At 44.7% G+C, this 14955-nt stretch overlaps 1 protein-coding gene and 1 long non-coding RNA gene across 11 annotated transcripts in view; one reads left to right on the forward strand and one right to left on the reverse strand.

Annotated features, from left to right (window-relative positions):
• The window catches only part of BOC (BOC cell adhesion associated, oncogene regulated), a 121465-nt gene that overhangs the window by 39435 nt on the left and 67075 nt on the right, over positions 1–14955 (reverse strand). For 5 of the 9 annotated variants that reach the window (XM_072811738.1, XM_072811736.1, XM_072811734.1 and 2 more), the window contains one exon: positions 1026–1280. The exons of the other annotated variants lie outside the window; for them this stretch is intronic. In XM_072811738.1, the coding sequence (XP_072667839.1) occupies positions 1026–1060 (35 nt within the window). In that variant the 5' untranslated portion in view covers positions 1061–1280. The remainder of the gene's footprint in view (positions 1–1025; positions 1281–14955) is intronic. 9 annotated transcript variants of the gene reach the window in all.
• Positions 165–14419, forward strand: LOC140624831 (uncharacterized). Of its 2 annotated transcripts, none has more exons than XR_012024266.1 (3): positions 165–319; positions 1555–1633; positions 14028–14419. It is a non-coding gene; the product is annotated as an uncharacterized lncRNA (long non-coding RNA). The 2 variants fall into 2 exon arrangements; XR_012024265.1 differs by lacking the exon at positions 14028–14419 and adding an exon at positions 12810–13710.

The following is a 14955-nucleotide window of genomic DNA, read 5'->3' on the forward strand; positions in this document are numbered from 1 at the left end:
AGAAATGTTCAGTCATCGAGCGCCCGGCAAACGCCCACGCGCTCCCCACTTCCCAGCATCCTCCGCAGCTGGCGGCGTCATGTGACTAGCGCTGGCCAATCAAGCGCAGGCAGCCCTGTCACGTGTCAGCTGCGGGCTCCCGCTGCTAAGAGCTAGGGAACCAGAGCGCGGCTCCCGCTTCTCCTGTCCCCCGTGCTGCGGCGCGTGTCCCGGGTTTCGGCCGGCGCTGGGACGAGGTGGAAGTCAAGGCAATCCAGGGCAGGGGAAGAAATAAACCGTTGTTGCACAAAACCACTGAAACGTGGGCGATTCCTCTCCTGTAAGGACCTCAGCGTTCTTGACTTTAAGACCTTAGCCCATCAGATCAGTAATTCAGGTGCAAGTGGGAAGTGGCAAGTGAGAGCAGAGGGAGGGGCGCGTTTTCAATATGGGGTCTGCAGGAAGGGCTTTCTGGATAAAGGGTTTGGATGGCCTCTTGGGATAAGTAGCTGCAGGGCTGGTGGGGAAGGCCTCTCTGGAGGGTGGCGCATCAAGCAGCTTGGCTGTTACAGGTTTATCTTGACCGGTGGTCTGCAGACTTCTCATTTCCGCCCCCCCCCCCTTTTTTTTAAATTCATTTAAATTCAATTAACATATAATGTATTATTGGCTAGAGAAGTAGAGCTCAGGGAGTCATCAGTCTTCCATGATTCCCAGCGCTCATCACATCACTCCAGTTACCCAATCCCCTGCCTCCTCCCCTCCAGCGACCCTGTTTGTTTCCTATGATTAAGAGTCCTTATGGTGTGTCTCCTCCCTCTCTGATTTAGTCTTAAGTTTTTCCTCTCTTCCCGTATGATCCTGTTTTGATCTTGCTTTCTTATGACTAAAATATCCTGAGCCAATATCCCCAACACATTCACAGCTATTCCTAAATTAAATGCATGGGCTGCCGAACTAAAATGTAAAAAGAGTAGGTAAAAGTGAAACCATGTTTTGATGACATGATAATCATGATTGTTTTAGAATATAATTAAAGCTAATACCTTAAGACAGAAAGACTGGTTAGGGTTAGATGCATCAGTAAGGATATGGATGTAACCTCTTTCAAACGGTCTGCTTGAATGTTGATTATTTTGTTGACTTCTCATCAGGTGGGATTCCATGAGCGTTGTTTTTATATTTTCTTATGTGGCTTGAAGAGGGTCAGCTCTGCTGTTTTCTTCCTGTTAGCACGTGCTTGGATACTGCATACTCTTCAGCCCCCATTTCTTTGCAGCGATCTCTTTAAGCCACTTGTCCTTTTGTGAGCATTAATTTTTAAAAGTAAATTATATAATCTGTAAATCCACTTAACAGAGAACAGGAAAACTGGGGAGTGAATAAGCAAGTGAGTTCTCTGCGGTCTCGCAGAAGAGATCTCTTGCCATTGTTGGGACACATCACTTTGTCATATACAGACCAAAGGTACCACTGTCAACCCTAATATTAAATACCAGGAAAGCTGAATTTCTTTCCTATCCCTTTTTAAGACAGAAATTAACCTTAAAAGCCATCTCTAATATTTTCTTCTAGTACTCCAGTGACATTTATTATATTTTCCCTGTGGAGCTTGTGCCCCATTTTGAAGACTTCTAGAATGAAAAGTGGCAAGGTAAGAAACTGAGACTGGGTCATGCTGTGGAAGACTAGGGAAAAGAGTCTGAAATGACCACCACAGACAGCGGAACCACTGATGGTTTTTGAGAAGGGAATATATAATCAAAGTGGCATTTGCCCAACCTGGGCTTCTTATTCACTGAACCCAAAATTTATAACAAGTTGCTAACCAACATGGACAGAGCCTATTTCCACCCAGGTAGGTGAACTCCTTTACCATCCATGGATGGGGAAAGGCGTCTAGACACAGCATGTGGGCTCTGGGGAAGAATCCCCCAGAGAGAAGCCACCTCTGCTTTCTGAGTAAAGGGAAGATGTGGTCCCTTGATTTGCCCATTGAACAAATCTAATCCTCTCTCACCTCCACCACTTGAGGAAAAAGTTACTGAGGAGTCACATTTCTTTGTTACATAAATCCCTTCCTTAAATTTCTCTTTAAGGAAATTTAAAAATCTAGCCATGAAGGGCAGTGTGTGGGGGGGGGGGAGGGGGGGACAAACCTTAAGAGAAAAGGAAAATCACTTTCTTTCTTCTACACTCCCTTCTCAATTCCCCCACCCTATTCCATATAAATTCAATTTGACAACCCTGCTAATTGGATAAACGCAGCTCCTAGAAAGCCATTCCCTTTTCTTTTTTTTGTTTTTGGAGGGCTCAAAACAGGGTGATTGTGCTGTTCTTTAACACGAATTCCATCTGCTTTATTTCTCTCTCTCCATTCACCACTCCTCTTGAATATTTATGAGGCTTTCCCTCCTCACAGATCCACTTTCCACCCCACCTCCATCCACCTTCCTCTCTCAGCCTCCCCATATCCACCCTCTGCCTCCAGCCTCCTCTCCCTTCTCTCAGAGCCGGACAAAAACCTTCCAAATGCACCCCCCCCTGCTTTAGATAAACACAGGCAGTGTCAAGTGTGAGGGGTAGGGGGAGGCAGGAGGGGGTTCAACTGCCAGTCAAGCCTCCCGCCTTCAATGAGGCCCAGGGGCCCACCCTAATCTGCTGCATGCTTGCCATATGGGGGCTGTGTTGCCCTGGGAAACACTAACAGGCAGAACGGAGCTTAATAGAGTCCATATTCATTGTAATGCAGTGAGATGGCTCAAGGCACCACTGCCCCTTCGGTCCAGTTTCATTCTTCTGCTTTCCTCTTTCTTTCTGGTTTTCCTCCCTTTTTCTTTCTTTCTTCCTTTCAAAAGGAAAGGGTCCCCAGAGAGCTCTAACCTGGAGATGCCTGAGCTGGCAGGAAGGCTGGGCTCTGGGGTTAGGAAGGACAGTGCTGGGGTAGGGGCTGGAGGTGGTGGGGAGAGGTGAGAAGTGAGGGCTTCAAGGGGAGCCAGCTGGGGAGCGGGGTACAGTACCTGCAAAGGGACATACTGTATGTGTGCAGGTGTGCACAGGCTTGAATCGAGCGTGGTGGAGTAGATATGGCCTGTCAAGGCCTTGGAACAACAGAAAATTTCGTATTTTAATCAGTTCTCTAAGCCTAGTATCCCAACACAACCCCCAATCCCAGTCAAGTCAAGGTCATTTTAAAGCCAGTGCCACCTAATTCCCTCAGGTGTCAGGCCCTTGGCCAATTCCCAGCTCTTCACAATTGCCTTGAAAAGTCACAACAGTATGAAACCACTTCAAAAATCTCTATAGGGGCAGAAGACCCACCAGCCTGCCACACTGGGGCCTATTTCCTCCTCTAGCAGGCTGGCACTGAGGAAGAGGGGACAGTTGTAGTTTGCCACAGCCAAACTAGGGCATATGAGGCCCACTGCATGGACGGAGTGGGCTTTCTAGAGATTAGGCCTTGTCATAAGTATATGTGCTGGAAATGAGACTTGGGGCTCTCAGACATCTTGGGGATCCCAGAGGTGATCCTTTCCCAAGGCCTAAAAGGAGGGCAGAGAATGTAGGAGGGGAAAAGAGTACATTCCTCCCAAGTTCTCAGAAAAAATAAAATTGGTACCCAGAATACAAGTCCTCAAAGAGTAAATCCCTATGACTGTCATATCAGTTTCATAAGTTGTAAAACAAAGCTATTTGTTCTGTGACTGTAAAAGTCACAAATTTAAAATCAAGATAGAAAATAAAAGCAAACCAAAGCAATTAAAGCTTTCATGTACTCTCCTACACCTAACACGTTAATCCCAAGGTGTCTGGCATGTGGAAAGAGACCAGTAAATGGTTGCTAAAAGAATGAAACCTGTATGTGCTCCTATAGTTTTACCACTACCGACCAAGAACTTGAAACTCTTTACCCAGCGGACAACTACAGTCAGGGTTCAGATGGGTGACAGTACTTTAGCAGAAGCATAATGCTGCTGGTAAAGATACAGCAATGCCCCTGCCATAGTGATGCCAGGATCTGTTACAAGGCCTTTTTGTTACCCGCATCAGCCAATGCCGAAGTCAGATAAAACTTCTCAAAGCAAGGCAGATACTGGTGCTTGGTGTGGTTTACTTTTGCCCTCCAAACTTGATATCTTCCACTTGCCTTGCTCTTTCCCACTAATATGCATCCAAAATCTGTGGTTTCCTGAGCTCCACCCATGGGAGACCAACTATAGGGAAGTATATAAAAGTTCTTAGAAGTTTTCTTTACTTCTGTTATCTTGATTTTAAGGCTCTATTACCCAGCAACACTACAGGAAATGTACAGTGGGTATTTTAAGAGCTAGGTAGAATTTCAGTTCCTATTTGGAAAACCTAAATAGCATTTGGTTATCTGAAATGCTACCCAGAAGCCAGCCTCAGCATTAAATCCATTTACATCCATTAGAGACCCATTAAAGGGAATAATACTTTTCTGAGGACTCCAAACCAGAGATGAAGACACACAACTGAGCAGGGTTGTACAGGACTCAGAGCACTTATCCTCCCTTTAGAAGAAGCCTGTCCCTCCAACTTCATTTTTTCTATAAGGTCTTTCTCCCAGTTGTTTGACCCCAGCATTCTCCAGGTGTTTCAGAAAAGTGCTCCACAAGAGAGTGAATGGGGACGCCCGGTGCTTCACTGCCAGCCAGTCCTGAAGCACTCTGGGGGCTCAGCAGAGAAGTCAAGCTCTTCCCAGGCTTCCCTGCAATGAGCACTTTGGTCAGTCATCTTACCACTGATGTGCCTGATGTGGTTAATAGCCAACTCAAGGAAAGTGGGAACAGCTTCTCTGGTCTTGAACAAATACTTGCCTTTCATTTCAATGCTCAGAGGACACTCGCTAATGATGTATTTATACAAACATGTACTCAAATTTACCTACTCCTCTGGTCTTGCCTAAATATGATCAGTCATAAGGACTCAGAGAAGCCAGAGAAACACAATGCAAGCCCCATGTCACTTACAGTTTTCTAGTGGCCACATCTTAAAATCAAGTGAAAATAATTTTAACATCGATCAACACAATATATCCAAAATAACATAATTATAATTAATATAAAATTAACAAGGTGTTTTATATTTTGTTTCATACTAAATCTTCTCAATCTAGTGTGTATTTTGTATTTACTACACATCCCAATTCGGACCGACCACATTTCAGGCACTCAACAGTCACATGTACCAGTGGCCACTGCTGCTGGCCACCATGGGTCTAGAGCCCTCAGGTGGCTCCCTGACCCACTCCTCTCCCCATGCAATCCACCTCCACATTGTCACCTACCTTCCTTCTAGAACATCAAGCTCAACCAATCAGTAAAGATAAGTGGGTAGCCACCACCTATTGAATAAACATCTCCTCCAGGCCATAATTCATAATACATATAATTTGGTTTTTTAAAAAGATTTTATTTATTTATTCATGAGAGATACACACACACACACACACACACACACACACACACAGAGGGTGGGGGGCAGAGGGAGAAGCAGGCTCCATGCAGGGAGCCTGATGTGGGACTCAATCGCGGGTCTCCAGTATCATACCCCGAGCTGATGGCAGCACTAAACCACTAAGCCACCGGGGCTGCCCAATACATCTAATTTGATATAAGCCTCTCAGTGGTCCTGTGAGTAAGCCAAACCAAGCACCAGTATCTGCCTTGCTTTGAGAAGTTTTATCTGACTTCGGCATTGGCTGATTGGGGTAACAAAAAGGCCTTGTAACAGATCCTGGCATCACTATGGCAAGGGCATTGCTGTACCTTTACCAGCAGCATTATGCCTCTGCTAAAGTACTGTCACCCATCTGAACCCTGACTGTAGTTGTCAGTTGGGTAAAGAGTTTCAAGTTCTTGGTCGGCAGTGGTAAAACTATAGGAGCATTATATATGTTTCATTCATTCATATACACTTGCACTGTGTTTCTCTGGCTGCTTTGAGTCCCTATGACTGATCATATTTAGGAAAGACCAGAGGAGGTGAATTTGAGCATGTATTTGTATAAGTGGATCATTAGTGTCCTCTGAGCAGTGAAACGAAAGGCAAGTATTTGTTCAAGACCAGAGAAGCTGTCCCCACTTTCCTTGGGTTGGCCGTTCTGGCTCTTAACCACATCACACACATCAAGTGGTAAAATGATTGACTAGAGTGCTCATATAATATGGTCAACACATTTTATCAATGAAGAAATTAAAGTTCAGAGTGATTAAATATTTTGTCCAAGATTACACAGCTGGTAAATCACAGTTGGGATTTGAACAGCTTCTAACTCAAAATTTTTTGGTTCTTTTCACTCTACTGCTTTAAAGAAATTATAGCATAATAATTGATGGATTGTTAGTTAGCCATTAAAAATGATAATTATAAAGATCAAGTAGTAACATGAAAAATATGTAAAAGAAGTTAAAAAAAAAAAAAAACATAGATCTCATTTTGTAAAAAGCATGTAAGCAGTTAGCTGAGGCCTAGAAAGGAACAGGAAACAAAAGCAGCTGATTTGAAAATGTGAAGGAAGTAGGGGTGATTTTTTTTTTCCCCTTTTGAGGTTGGTTAAAAACAAGCAAATGAGCTAACAGACCCACCTTCCACAGCTCCCCAACTGAGTATGATTAAATACAGCCCAAACTCCTTCACACAACCTTCCAGGTCCCTTATAATTGGGCTGTAGGTGACCTTTCTCAGGTCTTCCTCCTGCAAGTTCTAAAATCTGTGCAAGCTGCATTTTTCACCCTTACTTCTGCCAGAACCATCTCCCCTTTCTCCCTTCATTCCACCAGAGGAACTCTCATAACTACCCTTCAGAGCTTACCTAAAGTGTCACAATATGCCGCCTCCGGTGACTATTCCTCATCCGTTTCCCCAGGGCTTTTGCACATCTACTGTAACATTTCCACAAGAATTTGTGTATTTGATCCTGTGTGTGTCTGTGATGGGTCTCTGATCTCTACCCTCCCACCCTAGACTGTAAACTTCCTGAAGGCAAGGCCGTGTTGACTTTATCTTGGTAACCCTAGCATCTAGAAAAGCCTTGGTGCATCACAGGGGATCAGGCAATGTTTGCCAAACTGAAGGGTTTGTTCAGATTAGAAATTTGAGATTGAGCAGAAATGTTCATCTAGCCCTGGACCTATAGGAGGAATGCACGGAGAAAGACTCACAGTTACTGGGGGCGGAACCAAGGGGTTTTTCTAGGGGCAAAGGACTACAGCCATGGCCTTTATTTTTCAAAACCAAATGGCCCTTAGATCATTGTAGGCAGCCCTGGGAGGGAGGGCCAAGCTGTCTGACAGAAGTCAGTGCCTCTGCAGATGCTCCTGTGGCTTGGGGCTTCATTCAAGGACCTTCTTTGTTTTCCTTCTTATCTCTCTTCCCAAAACAAACACCCTACTAAGCTTGAGACTTGGGCTTCCTGCAGCCACTGAACTGTAAGGAAGGTAATCTAGGAAGATACTGAGAGTAGGTATTATATGGCATCAATATGACCCTAAGTGTGAGGCCAGGCTGGAAGGAAAGAGGCATGGAAGAAGGATGGCTGGGAAGCGGAAGAGGGAAGAGAGCAGAGATGCGAGAAAGGCTGCTACATATGCTGAGTTCCCACTCTTGGCCAAGCCCGGAGCTTTGGGCTTCATGTGCCCCATCAGTTTTAATTTTCACAAACCAGGAAGTGTTATTGTCCCTGAGAGGTTATCAAAACCCTCTCTATGCTTTATCACATAAGGATTTTAGGGGGCATCTCAAGGTTTTATTATAGACTTGCCTTTTTGTTAAGTGACAGTGTTGGAACTCAGCAGGATCAAGTACTGAAAAATCATAAGCCTTGGGGTTTAGACATGAGCTCTGCCACTTCTACCCCTCGTGAAGTAGGCAGTTTTGGGTAAATTAATCTCTGAGTCTCAGTCTACTCTCTGTGAAAATTAAATTGATAATACCTCATTTGCTGACCTGCTAAAGAGAGCTAATGCAGTTGATGTGAGAGCAGCCTGGCACACGGCAATCAGGCAATAACTGGGGGGACAGGTGTCATGGAAGCCATTGACTGGAGGTCTAATTTCATACAGTGGCACTGCCACTGAGTGGACTCTGAGATTCATGTACTTTAAGACTTCAAGATGTTGCATTTTAAGAACTCCTGATACATGTGATACCATCTCTTTGCTTGTTCCTTCCATGCTGTAAAAAATTAAGCAAAGGCCTGATTTGCTGTATTACACACATGCATCAGAATTGAGAAACAGTCTTTGTTGAAGAAAAAAGAAAACAGTAATACCTACATTCTCAACAGTGTTTTACAGAACTTCACAATAGCTCTGTGGGATAAGAGATCCATGGAGAGTGCTATAGTATTCCCAAGTTTCCACCAAGACTTGGTTTCTAGCCTCTTACTCTCTACCCAACACTAATCCATATTTACATCACTTAAGCTAATAACTTCTCCCACCACCTCTCCCTCACCCTGTTTATGCCCTCTCTCTGCACTCTCTTGATGATGATAATGACGATAATGATCCTAATTTCTCCGTAGTGTCTCTACATGTTCAGAGAGAAAAGGGAAGAGATCCCCATCAGACAATAGGCCATTTGGGACAAGAAGTTATGAAGAAGATGTGTTTATAGAGAAGAAAACATTCCCCTGATCCCTCTGACCCCTACTCCCAGCCCAGCCCCAGAAAGGAGCTCACCTCTGACCCTGTCAGTAAAGGAACAAAGCCACCTGCTTCTATCCACCTACCTGCTTCTAATTACAGCCTATGGTCAGGGCTATATCCACACAAGTAAACAATGAAGTAAAATGGTAACATAGTGACTGGAAAGGAAACAGGAGCATCCACTCCCAAACCTTCTGGTGGTGGTGGTTGACAAGAGCCCATGTAAGAGGAATTAGAGTCTGGATAGACAGCGGGGATAGGGTATATAAACAAACCTGTCTTAGGACCTGAACAGCACTTAAAGCAGATCTTAACAGCTTAGTGTCCTATCTCCTAGGACAAAGGAAAAATGATCCTGTTTAAGTGATGAGTATGTAAACACAAACCTTATTACCTATCCTAAGCAGGCTCAGGGGAAGGCTGGGACTCAATTCTATCTGGAAGTAGCCACTGAAAGCAATGGAGCCCTGAGAAGAATGGGAAGTATAATGCCTGGAAGTACACCAGAGAGCAAGCACTGCTCAGTCTCAACGTACACAGAACCACAGAAATAGCTTCTTCCCCAAATCATCCAGAAAGGGATCAGGCTTTGCCTCAGAAGTACAGGAAGACAAACAGGGGCAATCTAACCTACTTAGTGTTCCTGCGGAGAGGAGCATGTAGCATAGCTGGCAACCCCAGGTTCATGATCGAAGCACAGGGCCCTGAGGTGGACGAGGAGCAGTATTCGGGTCAGTTCAGCAAACCCACACTGAGTAGCCCCCAGGTACCACACACTGGCAGAGGGTGCAGCCTCCCATCCTTGAAGAGCTTGGAACCGAGTCAACTCTCTGCTTTGACAACATCTTTCTATTATACCAAAATTTAAATGCATCAGGGAAGGAGCTTCAGGGAAGCTTCAGGGAAGGAGCAAAGATAAACCACAGATTTTACTAAGTACAGGCAAGGAACCAGAGGCCTTAGGGGTTTGATAAATGTGTCACACACTTGAGCATGCACGCACGCACACACACTCTCAGGCCCTGCTCAGCACAGAAGGCTATTCCTCCAATGCAGCCCCTTTCACGAGTCCTAAAAGAACCCTCCTTTCTATCTAGGTTCATCTGCAGCATAGTCCTAGAAGATCAAAGACATCAGTAAAGGCAGGAAAGAGGCTTGGAGCTAACAGAGGCCAATGAGCTCTTAAGTCTCAGCTTTATCACTGTCACTGCTCACTCTGTATCAGAACTTGTTTGCAAAGCTCTCTTCTGGACACATAGTAGGTATTCAATGAATTTTTCCTAAGCTGTCAAGACCTTCCAAGATTTTTTCCAAGTCTATTTGGTTCTTGGAATTTGCTCTGATGAACTCCCAAAGGCGTTCTCACTGCAAAGCAGAGCTTCCTTGAATTGGGGAAGGTGGTGCTTGAGTGTCTGATATCTGTTCCTATCTCCAACCAGGATGTGGTTCTTATTCAGTGGAGGTGGTGGGCAGGACGCAGGTCTTTCCTGTTGTAGCATCCAACAGCAACAAGTGGGTGGGGGTAGGCTTGCCAAGGAGGGGGTAGGGAAGAAAATGTGAGAGGTAGGCACCTGAGGAAACTCTTCTGTTCAACGCATGTCCCTGGCATCTGCTGTGTGTCAGGCAGTGGTTAGGAACCCAGCTCTTGTTCCCCTAGGGAGTTCTGCACTTCCCCTGTGGAGGTACCATCACACTGTTTTTGGCCTGCCTGGCTACTAGATCAAAGGCTACAGGAATCAGGAATGGTGAGACTATTCACAAGGGCATTGTCAGCATCTAAAACAGTTCTAGGTACTCAGCAAATACCTGTTGAGTGAGCCAATAACAACCTGAGGCACAAAGATGAAGGTCAGGGCAGACAGAAGAAAGAACTATAGTCATCTAGTCAAGGAGGGAGCTTTTCCTTAGAAGCTGGCCATTTAGGAAGCTGAATTGAAAAGACTTTGATTTACTTTGTTAGGTGAAATAATCACCACTAACTCCAATTAAGCTGTCACCTGCAATCATTTTCTGTGTCCCTTCCTCCTGATGATTAAACAACCAATGGTACCAGGCCCATACCTACACCCTTCACATGACTCAAAGCTGGTCTCGGGTTCTGTGACCCAGAATGAATGAGGAACAGGCTGCTGCTTCTAGGTCTATCTGGATCTAGGGTTGACTCAAGCAAATGCTGGGCAAAATCAGCCCCAAACCCCAAAACACCAACACACACACCATCCCCTAACAGGCTCATGCATGCTGACAGGCAATTTGAAGCATTCTCATGAAAAGCTAAGCCTTGGGGCCAAACTGCTGAAGTCAGGACCAAGATGGGAGATCAGGAGCTAGGGCTCTTCAGTTGGCATCTGACGGCACAGTGACATGAACAAGATCTCTCCTAGACCTTCCTGCAAGCCAGAAACCCTTCCCCTGAACTTAGAAGAAACCACTTTGATGTAGGACAACAAAATCTATATCGCACACGGGAATAGTGGAAGAAAAAAAAAGAAATTAGGTTAGTAATTCATCTAGAATAATGACTGGTACAAAGTAGTAGGCTCGATACAGGAGAGCAAGTTATTAAATTTTCATAATTCCCTTCAGGGTTACTTTTAGGAATACTTTCATTAGTCTGATCATTGTTGCAGGTTTATTCCTAGTATTTCAACAAGAGACCTTAGAATAGGTAGTTATCTCGGGCGCCAGACACCCCCACCTGTGCTCTCTGGGCATGTGCATTCACCTCTAAGACAGACCCACATGCACCCACGCGTGCATGCACATGTGCTCACACAGCAAACAGCTCCAGCTGCTCAGTATGCTTTAGAAGCATGACAGTTTACTTTCTTTCCCATCTGACCTCATGCAAACCCACTTTCTTCACCACCTCCCTGACCCCCCGCCAAATACACATATTTAGTCCACAGCCCACCCCCACTCTCAATTACAGAGCTCTTTCAAACCACTGAAAACTTAAAATAAATACCAATTTGGAAACCTGAAGCATGCTCTGGTCCATCTGTGTGCCGGCCCCTACCTTCTGCTGGAAGCCCCCAACCCCATCTCCGGTCAGCCCTCCCCAACTTGTAAAGCACAGTGGCCTTGGTTGCAGGGCTGGCACACGCAGAGAAAACAAACACATGGAGTCATGCCAGCTGGGTCAGGCACCACTATTTATAGCAGGAGCAAAGCGTGGGGAATTGGAGAAACGTAGTGAAGGGTCAGGAGCAGCAGGGGTGGGGATAATTCTAGCCTGCTGTTCCAGGGCTCCAACAGCTGCAGAGAGGATCCCCTGCCGAAGCGCCGCCACTCCCAGGTGCAAGCCATCCTGGGATGACTAATACCATTGCCGCGCAGGAGGGGAACTGAACACCTCTGAGGCAAAGCGCCTGCTAGCTTGCTCATTTTTGTATCCCCAGCATCAATCACAATGCTTGCACATAGGAGCAGCACAATAAGTATCTGATGATTAAATGAAGAGATGAGCTCTTCTCTTCCTGACTACCCCCATAGGATTATGCCACAGACGACTGAGAATAATGGGTAGAGGGGAGGTTAGTGAGGAATGCCTAAAATGGCTCTTTAAAAACCTAGTGGTTGTAAAAGTGCGACAAGCAAAAATAACTGAGGGAAATGTTATGTTGAGAAAAACAAGTTCGGTTTCTTTACTGCAGGCCTTTTCAGAGCCTTTAATATGCTGTTATGCACCGTGAATCACCAAGAGGGGGACAGAATATGCACTGAAGTCTAAACTCACTTAACCACAGGCCTGGACTTACTTGACCACAAGCCTGGACTTATTTGACCACACTACACTTTTTCCTCAGAGTACCATTAGTGAGGAGAATTTCATCAAATACACTTTGGGAAATGTTGGCCTAAGAGGTTCCTGGAAAATATCCCAAAAGCAACTTGTAAGACAGCATGATTCCATTTTTGTAATTTAAAAAATTGCATATGATGTGTGGCATATACTTATTCGGAGGCCACAAGACACTTAAATGTTAACATCATTTATCTCTAAAGATTAGGGGATTTGTACTTTTTACATTAAAAACTTCAGAAATATTCAAAGTGGTTTGATATGTAGTTATCACTTTTATAATTAAAAAGACAAATTTTTAAAAAAGTGACCTCCAAATAGCATGTCATCACTGTTCTTTTATCTTCCCATAGGCCTCAGGACCTCATTTCCCAACAACCCTGTGGACCAATAAAAAGGCTGTTCTTTGCTCCATTATCATATCCAAAGAGATTCCTGTGTCCGTCTGTTAACATTCAGAAACTTAGGCTTGTAAGGAACACCTCCTCTAATTCCAGGATCTGCTGCTTCCATACAATATGGACAAGTGTTACGGGAAAAGTAAACATATTTAATATTCTGTTTAACCTTTACAAATCTGAAATTACTTTGTTTAGTAAATTGTACAAAGTATCCATTTAGAAGTTAGTTTGCTGAAATTATCATGTTGGGCATATGAACATTTAAAGACTGCCTTTTTCCCTAACTTGCTTATTTCCTAATTTAACTGATTTGCAAATGTAATTAAAAGTCATTGGGACGCCTGGGTGGCTGAGTGGTTGAGCGTCTGCCTTTGGCTCAGGCCGTGATCCTGGAGACCCGAGATCGAGTCCCACATCAGGCTCCCTGCATGGAGCCAGCCTGCTTCTCCCTCTGCCTGTGTCTCTGCCTCTCTCTCTCTCTGGGTCTCTCATAAATAAATAAAATCTTAAAAAAAAAAAAAAGTCATTGAGATTTAGTAAATATACCAAGTTTTGTTGCGATACGGGATTAAGGAAGATACTTAGAAGAAATCATCAATCTTAGTATCAAAGTACCTGACCATTTGTTGAGCTACTATGTGTGAGATAATGTGCATGCATTGTTGTCTAACCTCTAAACAAGGCTATGAATCAGGTGGTATAGTCATCCCCATTTACAGATGCACCAATTGAGGCTCAGAGAGATTAAGCATCTTGCTCAAGTAAAGAGTCCAAAGCCAGGGCTTTTCTGCTTGCCCTGTTGGTCCTGATGTCCTTGGTCACTTCAAACAGATATACAATGACCTGCTTTCCAAAGGAGGAACTATGAAAGGCTGAAAAAAACCAGAGTCAGTCTGAGTTAGAGTCATGGACTAGCTACCATGTTTTGGGAGGGACTGGTTTGGCAGGTCCCACAATGCATTCTGCATTCAAACTCCTAAAGATGTGTTGTCCCAAACGCCACTGAGAGTCAGTCCTGATGTCTGAGAGCTCAAATCCCATTCAAAAGTTGGCAGCAGTGTTTTGAGTCTGGATCCAAGTTATATGCACCAGCATGTTAGCAAGAGACAATAAAACTCTTCCATTTCCTAACCTGGCTTCTCTCTCATCTTCCTTCTGTTCTTACACAAGCATTAGATTGAAGGTTGCCAACTCCGGCTGCACAGAAGAATCATCTGGGGACACTAAGACAGACCAATACCCGGGCAGCACCTCAGACAAGTATAAACCCCAGTTCAGAGGTGGAGTCAAGGCATCAGTATTTCAAAACTCTTCCCTGGAAACAGCCAAGCTTGGGAACCACTGGGCGTCTCTGCCTTGGATTTAAGGCCCATTTTGATAAAGAAGGTCTATCAGAAATCCTTTGGCTACACCGGATGCCATGGCTGGGATTGAGAATTCTGTATAAGAATGTTCCCTACTAAATTATTTTAAGGAAACTCTTGTAATTTTTAATGCTAAAACCTTTTTTTTTTAATTCCAAAAGTTGGACTATCTTTAAAGAATAAAAACATTTTCTTAAAGCTTCTCTCACACTTCCTTAGATATTTTCTGGACTTTCAGATTCCTAGCTTTCTTTTCTTCGCACAGAAAGAAAAACCCAAAGGGAGGCCATCACTGCAAAGAGTGCCTACTTTGGGGGCCAAGTTAGCCTCGGCAGTAGAAAAGGAGATTCAAACAGGTCCTTGGGCCACAGGTCCTTGTCAGACTGGGGCCATCACCACTACTTCTGGGGCCTGGGAGGTTAGCAGAAGACAGGAAGTTTTTCAAGCACATGCTCATTTTAGTGTTTGCACGTCCAAAACCTAAAATGGCAGCAATGAGTCCTTTAACAAAGGCAGGACAGTCTCCAGAGGCTCATAGACCACCAGGAAGTGGGACAGGTGTTGACCATCCAGGGTCCCCACATCCACTTAACACCATACTGGACAGAGGGCTTTGGTTCCACTGGAATGGTCTTTTTGATGCCCCAAAGGGTTAACAGCTTAACCGCTAGCTTCAGGCCTTCCCCAAAGAGGTCCATTTTCAATTCGGTCCCTACCAGGGAAGGAGACAGCTC

This window comes from Canis lupus, chromosome 35 (assembly GCF_048164855.1).
Source record: "Canis lupus baileyi chromosome 35, mCanLup2.hap1, whole genome shotgun sequence".
Taxonomy (NCBI): Eukaryota; Metazoa; Chordata; class Mammalia; order Carnivora; family Canidae; genus Canis; species Canis lupus.